The sequence below is a fragment of the Aotus nancymaae genome, unplaced genomic scaffold, assembly GCF_030222135.1.
Source record: "Aotus nancymaae isolate 86718 unplaced genomic scaffold, 86718_ANA_hifiasm-v0.15.2.pri h1tg000003l, whole genome shotgun sequence".
Classification (NCBI taxonomy): Eukaryota; Metazoa; Chordata; class Mammalia; order Primates; family Aotidae; genus Aotus; species Aotus nancymaae.
This window is the reverse complement of record NW_026988414.1, coordinates 9,675,131-9,692,274: the sequence shown is the minus strand read 5'-3', so window position 1 is coordinate 9,692,274 and position 17,144 is coordinate 9,675,131. Positions and strand designations below refer to the sequence as shown.

General features: G+C 41.1%; 1 protein-coding gene across 3 annotated transcripts in view; it reads left to right on the top strand.

The window, feature by feature from the left end:
* MRRF (mitochondrial ribosome recycling factor) overlaps window positions 1-15,686 on the top strand; it is a 66,240-nt gene extending 50,554 nt beyond the window's left edge. For 2 of the 3 annotated variants that reach the window (XM_012458200.3, XM_064378284.1), the window contains 2 exons: window positions 2,735-2,894; window positions 12,503-15,686. In XM_012458200.3, the coding sequence (XP_012313623.1) occupies window positions 2,735-2,894; window positions 12,503-12,580 (238 nt within the window). In that variant the 3' untranslated portion in view covers window positions 12,581-15,686. The remainder of the gene's footprint in view (window positions 1-2,734; window positions 2,895-12,502) is intronic. The other variant, XM_021674021.2, reaches the window with a different exon arrangement.
* The last annotated feature ends 1,458 nt before the right edge of the window (window positions 15,687-17,144 follow it).

Here is a 17,144-nt window from a genome sequence, read left to right as displayed (position 1 = left end):
GCTCAGAACTGACCAGCTGAGTTCAGTCAGAAGCCTGAAGCCTGGAGTGCAAACTCTGCTGTATACTCACAGGACCCCAGGAATGCAAGGTAGAGATGATCAGATGTACTAATCGCTGGTTTGGAAAAGAATGAAAATATTTCCATAATAAAATATGTTTCTTTTCTAAAACAGATGTGCTCTCATTGTTTCATGAGGAAGTAATTAAACATGTTTGATTAAAACATTCATAAACACTATCATTTATTCAAGGCTACTATATATGCTGCTCTCTTTATTGGTACTTTATATCTGTTGTGTCTGCTTCTCTTAATCCTCCTGTAAGGTGTCTTTTTAAATCTTCATTTTAGAGATAAGGAAACTGAGCCTCACAGAGATTAAGTAATTTGGCTAAGGATAGTCAATTTCTGAGCAGTTTCTGAGATGGGTATGAACCTAGTCTGTCAGACTTCAAAACCAATGCCTTGCCATCACCCTCACTGCTTCTGATCTTATATTTTAGATGCTTTTCAGCTCATTACCCAGAACTGGCACACACATGCCCTTCTTCCTCTCAGCCCTCCCTGTGCCCAGCATGGTTTGTCTTCCTCCCTCCCTTCCCCTCTCCTCACGGCACTCCTCCATGTCCTTCTAGTATCTTTGATTATTGCCTCTTTGCATCCTGAAATGGAAATATGTTTGACAGTGTCAATGATTGGACACTGTCTGTTGTTAATAGTGTGGTAATGTCACATTTGCATTAATAAATATAAAATAATACATTTTATTAAGGCGAAATTACACGTATTATGATTTTGTTTTCTTTATATAACCATCAATTCTTAAGATTTTTTGTCTCATTTTATATTTTTTAAATGTATGCTTTTCCTCCATTTAAAATATAACAGTATAGTGAAAAGTTGATCAGATAAATTTTTTCTTTCTTTTATAAATCATTTTCTAAACAGTGGGATACCTATTTAAAATTTAAAATGAAAATACAAGATTGAAATACTTCAGTACATTTTTTCTGGATAAGTTTATGAGGTTTCTTAAAGACTTAGATTCATTTATTTTCTGCCTCTCTTAGTATTTCAGCAGGATTAAGTTTTTTGAATCAGTGGATCAAGTTTTAATTTTCCTGTTCCTTCCTTATACTGACATATGCTTTGGCAGAACAAAAAAGAGACCTAAACATGTCAGCATGATTTTTGTTCAATGAATTAAAAACCGTAAAAGTAACAAGATCTGATTCAAATCCCTAAACTCCTGACATGGTGGTTTTGTCCTTTTCAGTCCCAAGCTTCATATTACTTACTTTGAAGAGCTTTCTGCCTGGAAGCAGAAGTAATGGCAGCAGTGCATGATTTACTTGAAATAGATTACAAGAGTAGCGGCAAGAATACAGGCCAGAAAGATCGGGATTTGGATCCCAGTTCTCTCACTCAAGCTCATGGACAAGTCACTTAACGTCTGTGAGCCTGTTGCCTCATTTGACGAGTTGTGTGGATCAATGAAGTAACACACTTAAAGTACTCACGTGGCATAGAGGGGTTTAATAATAGTGTAATTAGACTCATTGTTATTTTGAGAATACCTTCAAATAGCTGAATCCAAAAGGATTTACATAAATATAACTGTTCACTTAAGAGCTTATTCTTTCTCAAAATTCTTTTTTCTCAGCAGAGAAAATATCAGGTAGACGCTACTAAATCTTTTTTTGAGACAGTTTCACTCTTGTTGCCCAGGTTGGAGTGCAATGGCGCCATCTTGGCTCACTGCAACCTCTGCCTCCAAGGTTCAAGTGATTCTCCTGCCTCAGCCTCCTGAGGAGCTGGGATTACAGGCATGTGCCACCACGCCCAGCTAATTTTGTATTTTTAGTAGAGACAGGGTTTCTTCATGTTGGTCAGGCTGGTATCAAACTCCTGACCTCAGGTGCTCCACCCACCTCAGCCTCCCAAAGTGCCGGGATTACAGGTGTGAGCCACCATGCCCTGCCGATGCTACTAAATCTTTAACAGCTGCTTAGCACTCTTCCACACTGAACATGTACCAGAATTTAGGATTGTCCTTCCTCAGCAAGAACTGTGGAAGCATAAGCACGTCTACTTCAGTACCCACGGCATCAGAGCAGTGTTGTCATACTACGACCATTGGCTTTTGTGACAGGCCTGCCTGAGTATAACTGGATTCGACTTTGTATAAGATACCAAACTTCTTTGGGCCTCATTTCCTTCATCTGTAAAACATGATTTGTGATCTTACAAGACTCTGTGATATGGCTTCCCAGCCTCTTTTCTTGTCACTCCTTTCTTTGTTATCAGTGCTTCAGCCAATTCCTTAAATCAAACATGGGCTTTTGGTGGTTTTGTCCTTTTCAGTCCCAAGCGTCATGTTACCGTCTTTGAAGAGCTTTCTGCCTGGAAGCAGAAGTAATGGCAGCAGTGCATGATTTACTCAAAATAGATTAAAAGAGTAGCGGCAAGAATACAGGCCAGAAAGATTGGGATTTGAATCCCAGTTCTCTCACTGGGAAGTTTGATACCTTATACAAAGTCAAACCCAGTTTGCCCATGTTTGGGCAGCTTAAAGCCTTTATTCATGCCCTTTCCTCTTTCTGGAAATTCCAGGAATTTAGCCCACAGAGAGGAAAGTTACAAACTGTTGAACTGGTTGACAGAGTGATGTGAAATCCTTGGCCAGCAGTTAATGTATAGAATGATTTCGTTGAATGTCTTTTGTCTTTTATCAGAGTAACCAGAGAGCACAGAGAAATGCTGGTGAAACTGGCCAAACAGAACACCAACAAGGCCAAAGACTCTTTACGGAAGGTTCGCACCAATGCAGTGAACAAGCTGAAGAAGTCAAAGGATACAGTCTCGGAGGACACCATTAGGCTAATAGAGAAACAGGTACTATTGCCATCAGATATAGTAGTGTCTGTGTATTCAACGCAAGGAATCATTTGTTCATGTTTGAAGTGAGGGCAATTAAAACAGAATACCTCTGGTCTTTCACTCACATTGTCAACATTGACTGAGTGTCCTGGGCCTAGCCTAATGCCAGATTCAGAGGGATCCATAGAGGAGGAGAAGACACTCTTGACTTTGTATAGTGTGCCAGGTTCTGTGCTGTGCTGAACACTTTGTTACTTCATTTATCCTCATCACTACAGAACTATGAGGTAGGTAGTGAGGAAACTGAGGTTGATATAAGTTAAATAACTTGCCCAAAGTCACACTGCTGGTAAGTGCTAGAAATAGGAGCCATATTCAGGCAGACTGATTTCAGAGCCTCTACACTAGTGCTCTCCTGTCTGGTTTTCTGGTTGCTGAGAAGTGAGCACTTAATGTTCTCAGTGTGCTGAGTAGTGGCACTTGAGTAAGTCTTAAGCTACTGGAGTGAAATAGTAAGAGACAAGGGGGAAAGGTATAACCATATGTACAAAGGTATGGTAATATAAAATCAATATTCAGTTAGATCACTGGGGCTTGAATGTAGGATAAGACTAGGGAATGAATAAAGAATACAGAGTGGCTAGATCATAAAAGGAAGGTCTTGTACACCAGGTTTAGGAGTTTGAATGTTAACATGTACAGACCTTCCCACATTGGCTGTGCCTCTATATTAGTCATTTATGACCACAATAATGGTACATAACTACCCCAAAACTCAGTGACTGGCAATATCAAAGCTTTATTTCTTGTTCTCATTTCCATGGGCCAGCTGGGGCGTAGCTATTCTAGGCTGGGCTCAGTGGGTTTGGCTCCAGATCTTGGATTGGGTTCAAATCTGCTTTATATATCTCTCAATCTTCCGGAGCCAACAGGTTTCCTAGGGCCTCTTTTCATGGTAACAGCAGATGCCAAGATCATAAGCCCAACCACTCAAGTACATTTTAAACACCTGCTCTTATCACATTTGATTGGCCAAAGCCAGTCACATGGGCCGAGCCCAATATCTTTGGTACAGGGAAATATATGTATTTATGAAGGTCTGGGGAAAGAAGTGAATATTTGCTGAACAACATCTAACCTACCACAGTAGGTAGCTTAGGTAACTTAGAAAAATCACTTAGGTGGCATAAAAATCCAGGTATCTGGGGCCCCATTTCGAGAGATTGAGTTGATGAATCTGGGATAGAATCTAGGAATCTGCATTTTAAATGCTTCTCAGGTGATTCTCATACAGTGACATGCTTAAAAGATTTTTTTTTAGACGGTCAGAGAGCACATCTATGTTTATGAAAGATGACTGTGGTGGCCCAGTAGGCCACAGATTGTAGGGGGCAAGACTGGAGGCCGGGAGACCAGGGATGCTGTTGCAGAAATCCAACCAGGAAGTGATGGTGGCCTGAACCTGAGTGGCACCTGTGGAAAGAAGAATTTACCAGTATGTAGGAGACAGAATTAGTAATGTTCAATGTAATATAAAGGGTTTTATAGGCCTTAAAGCCTCCTCATCCACAATAAAGCATTATTTTAGGGAGATGGAACAGGCATGTGGGCTGGATAGGGAGTGAAGAGGGAAGCGAGAAGCAAGAAGAAACCTTAGGGGGACCCCTGGAGAAGTCCATAAATTGACTAGCTTCTCCCCTTCTCCTCCACCGCCAGCAGTGAAAATGTTAGTTGTAGGACAGCCACAACAATCACCTGGGGGAGAATTTTAGGTGGGTTCCTGGTCCCTGCTTCTGCATTTTCTGATACAGTAGCTCTGCCTGGGAACATATATTTTTATTTTACTTTATTTTATTTAATTAATTTATTTTTCTTGAGATGGGGTCTCACTATGTTGCTTAGGCGGGTCTTGAACTTCTGGGCTCAAGCAATCCTCCTGTCTCAGCCTCCCAAGTGCACCCAGTTGGCATATATAGTTTTTAAAAGCTCTCAGGTAATTCTGCAAAAGCACATGTAGAAGATAATGACCTAGAAGCCTTATAGTGTACCTGTGTAATGACACTAGAGTTAGAAAAAGATTGTTCTGCACTTGATGTCGTGTGACCTTGGGAAAGTTGCTTGACTCTTTGGAGTCTGTTTTCTGTAAAAAGATTGGTAATTTCTACCTTGAATGGTTTCCTTGGTATGCTAGAAAGCACCATTAGTGTACCTGACACCCAAACCCTCAAAGCTCCCCTCTTGCCATCTCTCTGCTCTCTTCTTTCCCTATGTCAGCTAAAAGAGGAGGTTCAGAGATTAGGGAGGCCTTTCCTGAGCACTTACCAGGCCTCATTAATGGTCTGGGACCTGGCTCCAGCTGGGCCAGCTCCTTGTCTTTGTCCCAGGGGATTTCTTCGCTGCTTTGCCTTGTCATTGCTTCTTGGTGGTAAGCCTATGGACCTCCAGGGCCTGCCAGGCACTCCTCACTCAGCAAGCCAGGACATCTGCCTCAGGGACCAGAGTCCATAGCTACTTGAAAGAGGAAGAATGATCAGATAGCAAACATTCTTCATAAAACCCTCTTGACAAAGACCTTGCTGGAAGCCTTCACTCATTAGCACTGGCTTGTCTCCATCTTCTTCAGATTAGATATTCTTTCTTTCTTTCTTTCTTTCTTTCTTTCTTTCTTTCTTTCTTTCTTTCTTTCTTTCTTTCTTTCTCTTTCTTTCTTTCATTTTCTTTCTTTCTTTTTCTTTCTTCTAATCTTCCTTCCTCCCTCCCTTCCTTCCTCCCTCCCTCCCTTCCTTCCTTCCTCCCTCCCTCCTTCTTTCCCTTCTTTCCTTCCTTCCTTTCTCTCTCTCTCTTTCTTTCTCTCTCTCTCTTTTGTTCATTCGTTCGTTCGTTCGTTCGTTTCCTTCTTGTTGCCGGGGCTAGAGTGCAATGCTGTGATCTCAGCTCACCACAACCTCTGCCTCCCAGGTTCAAGTGATTCTCTTGCCTCAGCCTCCTGAGTAGCTGAGATTATAGGCATGCACCACCACAGCCAGCTAATTTTTTGTATTTTTAGTAGAGGTGGGGTTTCTCCTTGAACTCCTGACCTCAGGTGACCTGCCCACCTCAGCCTCCCAAAGTGCTGGGATTACAGGTGTGAGCCTCTGCGTCCAGCCAGATTAGGTTTTTTTCCTTTAGTGCTTCTTACTGTTGGTTGTTTTTTTTTTTTTAAGTACAAATACCCTTATTCATTTTGCTGTCAAAAAAAAAATAAGTAATTGAAATCTCATCACTCAGAGATGACTATTAACATTTTAGTGTAGAACTTCAAGTTATCTCTCAAAACAAGAAAAAGTGTCATACTATTTATATGACACACTATATCATAGATATATTTCTAAAGATAATACTATTTAAATGTTTATTCTTTTTTTTTTTTTGTCACCCAGGCTGGAGTGTAGTGGTGTGATCTCAGCTCACTGCAACCTCCACCTCCTGGGTTCAAGTGATTCTCCTGTTGGGATTACAGGCGTGTGCCACCATGCCCAGCTAATTTTTGTATTTTTAATAGAGATGGGGTTTCACCATGTTGGCCAGGCTGGTCTCGAATTCCTGACCTTAGATTAGCTGCTCACCTCAGCCTCCCAAAGTTCTAGGATTACAGGCATGAGCCACTGCACCCGGCTAAATGTTTATTCCTAACCAGGATTGTTAATAACTTTGTTTACTGGGCCAGGCGCGGTGGCTCAAGCCTGTAATCCCAGCACTTTGGGAGGCCAAGGCGGGTGGATCATGAGGTAAAGAGATCGAGACCATCCTGGTCAACATGGTGAAACCCCGTCTCTACTAATACAAAAAATTAGCTGGGCATGGTGGCGCGTGCCTGTAATCCCAGCTACTCAGGAGGCTGAGGCAGGAGAATTGCCTGAACCCAGGAGGCAGAGGTTGCAGTGAGCCGAGATCGCGCCATTGCACTCCAGTCTGGGTAACGAGCGAAACTCCGTCTCAAAAAAAAAAAAAAAAAAAAAAAAAATAACTTTGTTTACTGTCATACAGTTAAAAGTTTGGAATAGGAGAGAGCCTTATATACACTTCATGGTGTTCTTTCTGCTGTCAGAAGGCACCAAACTGGAATATTTGGGGGGTGTGTGTATGTTTTAAAGATATAAAAGAAGGCTGTGGCTGATGGTTGCTTCATCCGTTTTAAAATTTTGTTTACTTTTGTTCCTTATTATCGAAGTAATATATGTTCATTGCAGAAAATGTAGAGTACAGAAGACTGTTTAAAACAATGGGGAAAAAACCATCCTACCATTCCACATTGGAGAGGCAACCATTCTTTTTTTTTCTCTTCTCTCCCCCCGAGGCAACCATTCTTAATATTTTGGAATATTTCTTTTTTTCCTTTTTTAAAAAAAAAAAATCTGCATGATTGAGAACATATAGTATATATACAATTTTGTATTCAGCTTTTTATTTTCTGTTTGTCCTCAAAGGCGTTAGCATTTTTTGTGTCTTGAAAAACTCTGTAAAACTAATGGCTTCTAAATAGTTGGTGTTGTGGTATTCACTTTCATAAGCTCTCTTTTGGGACATTTTAGTTAGTTTTTTTTTTTTTTTTTTTAAGTCAAAAACGCTTCCTTTATTACATAAAGCCAATACTGCTACTTCTAAGTTCAACTGTTTGTGCATCTCTCTGTTGTTCAAAGTGTTACACCCGTGATGTTAGCAATGACCTCTTCCAAGTGGCAGTGAACAGTGGCTCCCTGTGAGTGTCATCATGGGTTGCAGTGAATATCTTTATGTATAAATCTATGTTGAGATGATTTCCTTGTGGAATTACTGTACAAAGGAAATGCATATTTTTTTATAAGATTCTTGGTACAAGGCCGGGCGCGGTGGCTCAAGCCTGTAATCCCAGCACTTTGGGAGGCCGAGACGGGTGGATCACGAGGTCAAGAGATCGAGACCGTCCTGGTCAACATGGTGAAACCCCGTCTCTACTAATACAAAAAATTAGCTGGGCATGGTGGCGCGTGCCTGTAATCCCAGCTACTCAGGAGGCTGAGGCAGGAGAATTGCCTGAACCCAGGAGGCGGAGGTTGCGGTGAGCCGAGATCGCGCCATTGCACTCCAGCCTGGGTAACGAGCGAAACTCCGCCTCAAAAAAAAAAAAAAAAAAAAAAAGATTCTTGGTACAGACTACAGTGTTTCTAGAATATATGAATATATGTGTGCGTGTTTGTGTATATATATATATATATATATTTTTTTTTTAATTTGCCTTTTGTAACCCCTAACACTTGAACCTAGAATTTTTTATCTGAGCTAAAATATTGCTTATCTGGGAAGTGTTGCTTTTACTTTCCCATTCTACAGGAAAGATTGTTATTCTTTGTATAAATCCATACAACCTTTCTAGAGAATAATATATACCAAAATCTATACATTTCTGATTTAGTGACTTAGGAATTTGCCCAAAATAAATAATCAAGAACCTTATCTATAGGAATGTTCATTGATATATATAGTAGTAGAAAACTGGAAACTGTCTAAATTTCTGACTGTGGGAAGTAAGTTGTTTACATTCATTAGAATCTATATAAAAAGAATTATAAAATGATTTTATAGACATGGTAAATTTTTTTGGAATTTGTTTCTAAAAGGTAGATTATATAGCAGTGTGATTTTATTTTTATAAAGAAACGTCTTATGTACATGGGGTTGGCAGTTTATACATGTCAAAATATTAAAGGGGGTCATTTCAGGTGATAGGATTATAAACAAATTTTATTTTGTGTGAGATTATCTTTTTTAATTTTTCAAAAATCTTTTGAGGTCAGATTTTCTAAAGCTTTATTATAGAAATGTTCTTTTAATTTTTGGCCTATAAGAATGAAATGATTCATTTGTAGGTTCTATCCATGTAGTCATGTTTGACTTCTAAATTTCCTCAACTGCCTGCCCCCCACATACCTCCCAATCCCTATTCCAGGCAAGCCCCGCTGAAGAAGGACCGAGGTCTTCCCGTTCAGGACTCTGACATCTGCCAGCCTGCTGTTTCACCTTTGCTTTGGTTTGCTATAAATGGGCCTGCTGAACATTAAAGCACTTGGCAGAAACCACCAGTAACTCTGGCCAAGATCCTTTCACTGCTGCCTTTCTCTGAGAAACAGAGCTGCTCTGAAATGAGCAAAGCTGGGTGCTAGCAGAGCTAAAGGAGGGGAAGGCTCCTGGCAGATGGGTGGCAGGCAGGGAGGCTGGTCCAGGCAAGGCAGCGGGTGTTTTGAGCCAAGCCTCAGGAAGGATGGCTGGTAGGCAGGCCTGCCCCAGGAGTGTACTCTGTGCTCCTGCCATTCCCCTCCTCTGTCCCTGCCTTTCATTTTCCTGTACTTGTAAGTAGCAAATATGATGATGATAACAACAATGATGATGATGTTATAATCTCTATGAGGCTGTATATTATATTAGAAAGGGTTCTTGCTTTGGAGTCAGACAGGCCTAGATTAAAATCCTAGCTCTTTTACGTCTTAGCTGTTAACGCCAGCAAATGGTGTCATCTCTCTGAGCTTCTGTTTCTTCATCTACAAAGTGGGAGCACAGGATTGATATGAGCACCAAATGATGCTACATACTTAAAAGTGGCTAGTGTGGTTGCTGGTCCTCAGTAATTGTTCGCCCTATTTCTTTATCCTTCTCTTTTCCCCAGTCTTGTGACTTTAAATGTAGAACTTGGATTGACTCTTAATGTTCCTAACACAGCTTGTCTGGAATGAGGAAGGACTAGGCCAGGTGCTATGGACCCCTCCAAAAGGGAATAAAAACCTCAGACTGGCCATTAAGGTGGGTGAGTTCTTGGCTCAGCCACACCACTAACTTTTTATGTGATCTTGAACAGATCAGTTAACATTCTGTGCCTTGATTTACTCCTCTGTAAAATGGGGATAATACCTATTCTGCTTGCTTTATAGAGGTTATGTGAGGTTGTTGGATTTGAATGAAGTAACAGAAGATAAAACACCTTTGCATTCCTACTATGCATCTGTCAAGTAAAATAATGTTCATTAAACGGTAAAGAGAGATAACAGTATTTCCTATGTTGTAGGGTTTATGTGCAATAATGCATGTAAAGTTTTAGCCAAGGGTCTGACGTGTAAGTGCTCGGTGAGTGGAAGCTGTTGTTGACCTTGTTGGTATTAATCATTATTTTAAGATGCCTGATAAAGATGGAAAAGATGAACTTACAGGCTGACTGTCCCCAAGGGCACCTTGTGCTTGTACTATGGTAAAATGTCAGTAAATATTTTCATTAATTTTTTTTTTTTTGAGAGAGATTCTCTGTTGCCCAGGTGGGAGTGCAGTGGCACCATCTCAGCTCACTGCATCCTCCACTTCCTGGGCTCAAACTGTCCTCCCATCTCAGCTTCCTGAGTAGCCAGAACTACAGGCATGCACCACCATGCCTGGCTAATTTTTTGTGTTTTTTGTAGAGATGGGGTTTCCCCATGTTGCCCAGGCTGGTCTCAAACTCCTGGGCTCAAGTGATCCTCCCACCTCGGCCTCCCAGAGTGCTGGGATTACAGGTGTGAGCCACCACATCTTCCCTATTTTCATTAATTGATTAACTGGAAAGAAATCAGGAAGTGATACTCAAAGTTATGGTAACACAGCCAATATTTGCATAGCAATAACCAGTTTAAAATGTGCTTGTATATTCATTTGCTAGATGAGGAAACTGAGAATCAAAGTGGGAAAATGACCTACACATTTTCACCCCATTAATTTCATCCAGAACCCATGTTATCAAATTGTTACCCTAAGTACTCTCCCTCTTCTGAGTCTCCATCCCTGTTCCCATACTACCCTCAAAGCCATTTTTCCAAAGGATGTTGGTAGCCATCATTCCTGGCTGTCCCAGGCTGCCAGCCTCCAGGTGTTGGAGTGCTGCTGGGCACCACGCCACACCCCATGCAAGGCAGCCACAGGGGGCAAAAGCATCTCAAGACTTTGCAGCTGGCTGAGTGAGGAGGGACCAAGCTGCCATTCTGAGTCCAGCCACTTTTCCAGAGTGTCTGGCAGCCCCCAGGTACTTTGCTTTTCCAGCTGAAAAAATGCACAGCTGTTGCTATGGCGAGAGCTTGGCCACCTCCCTGCCTGGGACCAATTGCTCTAAATCCTTTTTAGTTTCTACCCTTTTTAGTGCATTTAGTTCTCAATTCCTAGCCAAGGCCTGTGGTCTGCAAATAAAGATGTCCAGCAGCCGCTATGCTGCTGAGCGTGCAGATCCTTGGCACCACGCTGCAGCCCTCAAAGCCTTCTGCCTCAGGCTTCCTGCTTTCAGTCTCTTTTAGACATAGGGAGGAGGCTGCAGCAGCCACTAAACTGTATTTTTTGTTTTTCATTCTTAGAGGGAGTACATGTTTATTGCAAAAATTATAGGAAAGCACAGAAAACTTTAATAATTATTCGCTTAGTACGTTTTTCCTGAAAACTTGGTATGTGTTAGGTACCAGGCTGGATGTGACAGAGATGAACATGAACGATACATTACCTGTCTTCCCATCACTAAAATATAACCACTATTAATATTTTGACAGGTTTCCTTCCATTTTTAAAAATACACAATTTTTTCTTTACATATTTTAGAGTTCATTTCTACTATGTATACACACAATTTTGTGTCCTGCTTTTCTTCAATTCAAGGATAATGTGAACATGTTTCCATGATATGTACTGGAATGTTATTCATATTAACACCCTATCCTTGAGAAGTAGAAAATCTAACCATTTTTAATGACTGTATATATTCAACTACTTCCCCATTCTGTAACTTTAGATTTTCTAATTTTTATATTATTAAATATAAGGCTGGGATAAATATCTTTGTGTGTAGAACTTCAGAAAATTTTTTCAGATCATGTTCATGTGATAATTTCCCAGTTGAGAGATTTTGGGGTTAAATGGTAGAACATTTGCATCAATTTGAATTTCTATCAGTGATATATGAGCTTATCCATTTCATCATAGCTTACTGGCATTGAATATTGTAATTAAAAACCACAACATCAAATTTTGCTATGATAGCTGAATTGTATCTTGTTTTAATTTGCATTTCTTTGATGTCTATTTTCCATGTTTGTTAACCAGATGTACCTCATTTTTGTTCAAGGCTTTTTTTTTTTTTTTTGCTTGACTATTGGGATTTTAATATTCTTATCAATTTGTATGAGGGCTTTATATATAAAATGTTGGAGGTGTAGGAAATTCTAGAGGCTCATTAAGGAACAGATAAGACTAGCTTCTCTATATCGTAGAATAATAGTTAAGAATTTTGGGCTGTGGAATCTGAAACTTAAATTTTGTGGATTAAATTTTGACATTCCCACTTTCTAGCTATGTGTCCTGAATAAGTGATTTAAATGCCTCAGTTTTCTTATATGCAAAATGGGGATAATAATAGTATCTATCTCGTGGGTTTGCTGTTTGGGTTAAAAATAATGCATAATAAAGTTCTTAGTACAGTGCCTGGCTAGTACTTAATGTGAACTTTGTCACTATTATTATTTCTCATGTAACCTTTTCATGTTTCTGGAATATTCATCCCCCTACCCTTTTCCCAATTAATCAGGCTGTCTCATTTTGTGTATTTACAGATCAGCCAAATGGCCGATGACACAGTGGCAGAGCTGGAGAGGCATCTGGCAGTGAAGACCAAAGAACTCCTTGGATGAAAGTCTGCTGGGGGCCAGCAATACTCCAGAGCCCAGTTTCTGGTGAATCCCATGGGTGGCACATTGGCACCTGTCTCCCTCCCCTATCCACACAGAAGGCTGTGACCATGCTGACAGAAGGCTGTCCTTGTGAGGCTCAGTCTTCCAGTGGAACACTCAGACTTGTTCATTCTCTTCCTCCTTCTGCTCTGGGCCTTCTGGCATGGGTGGCTCTCAGAAAATATTTGCTGCTGGCAAAGGGCCTTTACTCAGGCATTTGCTTTGACTTGATGTCGCCAAGGGACTGAGGCCATTGGCAGGCTTCGTCCCACCTGCTCCTCATCTTAGGAGCCTCCTTTTCAAACAGGCTCTGTTCCCATTTTAAAACTCTGTTTGGGCTGATGTTGGCTGTCACCTGTGACTGGGCACTTACTAGAGGCCCATTTTCACCAAACAATAAAATCTAAATAAATTGGAAAGAATAACAGCCACAAAGGAAAGAATAGAGTTGGTCTGGATTGATGATCACTAAGAATCTGTATGTGAAGCACCCAGAAGAGTAGTTTTGCCTATGAGTCATCTTCATACATGCTCTTTTCTCTGCCTGCATCCCTCTTCCCCTCCTTACCTGGCCAGTCCTGTTTATCTTCAGGCCTTGTCTTAGATAGCACATCCTCTGGAAGTCTTGCTTTCCCCTCTAACCTAGGACCCTCATTACTGGCTCTCATAGCACAGCTACTGCTTTATATGAACTCTAAGTATTCTTTTTGCTAATTAGCCTGCATATCCTCAGAACTTTGTTTAATGCCTGGAGCATAGTAGGCAGTCATATGTTGAATTGTGAATAAATTGCACATAGTAGCTATCCAGCAAATGCTGACTTCTTTTCTTTCTGGTCTTAACACTGTCTTTCATTTTCCAATCTTGTGATTGTCCTCAACATTTACTTGGTTGTGAGACACCTTTCCCCCAGTGCCTGCCCATTGTTGACAGACAAGTGGCTTATCTTTGGATACTGGGTTGTTAGAGGTTTTTTTCCTCCAATTATTTTTTTATTCATTCATTCATTCATTCCTAATGTAGCCATTATGAGTTAGGTATAGTGTTGTTTTTTTGTGTTTTGTTTTTTGTTTTGAGACAGAGTCTCGCTCTGTTGCCCAGGCTAGAGTGCAGTGGCGTGATCTCAGCTCACCACAACCTCCCCGTCCTGGGTTCAAGTGATTGTCCTGCCTCAGCCTCCTGAGTGGCTAGGATTACAGGCATGTGCTACCATGCCCAGGTAATTTTTGTATTTTTAGTAGAAATGGAGTTTCACTATGTTGGCCAGGCTGGTCTTGAAATCCAACTTTTTTTCCTTTTTACTCTCACACTCAACATGAAACACTTCTCTGACCAGGGGCGTGAGGTTGTTTCCCCAAACACCAAGCAATTCTCCAGCAGACACCAACTGGGTATCCTGTAATTCAATTCAGTTCTGAGATTACCTGGAAATAGTGTCAGATCCCACAGGTTCAGGGCTCCACCTCCCAAGACTGCCAGCACTTTCCATGCCGGTCACGAGTCTGGGCCACCCATACACCTGACTGAGCAACTACAAACTAGAGTCCTTGACTTCCTTGGGTTCAATTAATTTCCTAGGACAGCTCACAGAACTCAGGGAAACCCGTTTACTGGCTTATTATAAAAGATATAGATGAACAGCCCAATGAAGGAGGTACATAGGGCAAGGTTTAAGGAGAGGGTGTGGAGCTTCCATGCCCTCTCTGGGCTCACACTCCCAGCACCTCACCAACCTGGAAGGAACCACTGTATCCTGCTGCCTTATTAACATTTAGTGAGCACCAACTGTTTGTCAGGTACTGCACTATGTACTGGCAATGCAAAAATGGGTAAGATATGACCCCTGTTTTTGAAGGGTACATAGTGCACTGAACTAAATTGCTATCTATCTATAATTATCTCTTGGGTGGAAAAGAAGGAAGTTCATTCCAGTTCTGCAAGGGATCTGCTTTCAGAATGGAGCCTACTTGTGTGGTGGCAAGGCCTGGCTGAGTTCTTTCAAAGCAGCATCCAACTTCTCTTTGCTCTTTGACTTCTTCCAGATTCTCTCCTGTCTTGGAGGGAGTTAAGGATTGCACTTCCCCCTTTACTTATACTGGTGAAACATGCAGTGAGGATTCAAGGTCAGAATTGGGTCAAAGTTAAACTAGCTCAGTCTCCTTCACCACTTAGGTGTCCTCCAAACCCATTCACCAGCCCTAAGTGGTCATCACACGATCAGAAGTCAGCTATGGGGAGAGCAGGGCTAGATATAGCAATTAAGGAGCCTCTTTTGGGGTAAGCCACATGACAGGGGCTTTGCAACAGTCTTTCATGAGTGGCCGAAATCCCCCACTCACTGCAAATGTGCTTCTCAAAGATGCAGGATTTTTTAATAAACAGAGGAAATGATAAATTATGTTGTAACTCCACTCCAAAGGCATTTGGTTCTTAACAGCCAAATCCTCTGTAGTCTTTAAATAAACAAAAACTTATTTGGTGAACAGACAGGGAGGAAAATGAAAGATTTTCTGTACTTGGGTTCCACATGTCAACAATTTCTCTCCTGTGTGTATGTTGGCCAAAGCTGTATCATGATAAATGAATAAAGGAAAACCTCGAGCCCAGGGCAGTCAGACAGCTCAGCAAATGGCTTTCAGCTGATTACTCAATTTCATTTGACATTTATCAAAGAGTTTCTCTGTTACTTTGTGTGTCAGGGCTGCAGTGGTGACAGGGACAAGAATGAGACTACCTGTTTGGATGTACTGAGTAATGAGTAATGCTGGAGCGATTCATTCTCCATTTCTTCTCTCCTACAGTCCCTCTCAAAAAGAAACGCTGGGTATGGAAATTCTCACACTTGCCAGAAGAGTTAACCACCTTTTCTATTCAGTTTAACAGCTTTCAAAGCACCATGAAATATTCAGGCCAAAGAAAATTGGAGAATTTTTTTCTTGTTTATTTTTTCGTGTGTGTGTTGGAAATTACAAAATAAATTAGAATGTAAAAAGTTAAAAAAAAAAACTTCTCACCAGTCCCCCAATCCTACTCACCTTTAAAATTAGATATATATATCCTTCCAGAACTTTCTCTCTGTGTGTGTGTGTGTGTGTTGTTTTGTTTTATTTGGCTTTTGAGACAGTGTCTCACTCTCACCATCGTGCAGCGGCACAATCATAGCTCACTGCAGCCTTGAACTCCTTGGCTCAAGCAATTCTCCCACCTCAGCCTCCTGAGCAGCTGGGACTGCAGGTATGCACCATATGCACCACGACTCCTGGCTTTTTTTTTTTTTTTTTTTTTTTTTTGCTTTGTTGCCTAGGCTGGTCTCAAACACCTGGCCTCAAGCGATCCTTCTGCCTCAGCCTCCCAAAGTGCTGGGATTACAAGTGTGAACCACTGTGCCTGGCCATCTACAACTTTATTATTATTATTTTTTGGACACAGAGTCTTGCTCTGTTGCTGAGGCTGGAGTGCAATGGTGCGATCTCGGCTCACTGCAACCTCTGCCTCCTGGGTTCAAGCAACTTTCCCTGCTTCAGCCTCCCGAGTAGCTGGGATTACAGGCACCTGCCACCATGCCTGGCTAATTTTTGTATTTTTTTAACTAGAGACATGGTTTCACCCTGTTGGCCAGGCTGGTCTTGAACTCCTGACCTCAGGTGATCTGCCTGCCTCAGCCTCCCAAAGTGTTGGGATTATGGCATGAGCCACTGTGCCCGGCCATATAATTTTTTAAAAGGAGAGAGGAGAACTATTCATATTCTGATATTTGCTTTTTTCTTCCCCCTAAAACAGTCATGGTCATCTGTCCATGTGTGTATATCAATTTATTCTTTCATTGTGATGCAATATTCCGTAATATGGATCTATCATAACTTATTTTGCTATTACCCCATGACACTATTTAAAAATTATTTCACATATAGTGGAGGATGTTTGTATTTAAAGATGATTTTTTTTTTTTAAGAAAAAAGGCCCCTGTTCTAAGATTATCTAATAAGGTCTGCTCTTTCTCCCTCAACCTCAGACTAACATTTATTAAATGCCTACGGTGGACCAGGTTCCATGATAGACCCTCTACACGTGTTACTACATTGAAACTTCTGAACAATCCTTGTTAATGGAGGTGTTAATGATTATCTGTGTTTTTCTGTGAAAAAAATTGAGGTTCAGAAAGGATATTTAACATGCCCAAGGTCACACGGGTTACTGCCTGTACTAGAATGAAATTTCAGACCCACATCTGACTTTGAAGTAGGTCCTTAATCAGTGTGCTCATGTTCCCGAGTCTTCACTGAACACTTACTCAAAAGGGGCCTCGCGCTGTCCTGGACCTGGGCGGTGATGTGAGAGGCACAGAAGTCTTGCTTTCATAAAACAAATAGCAAGCTGTTACTAATAAATGACTGCGTGTAAAACAGCATAGTAACTGGCACATTGTAAACACCAAAGAAATAGTAGCTCTTATGAAGACAGTAAAGATTACATAATTAATCCCCCACCTGTTTGGCCAACTTCTCTAGAATACGTTAGAATCAGA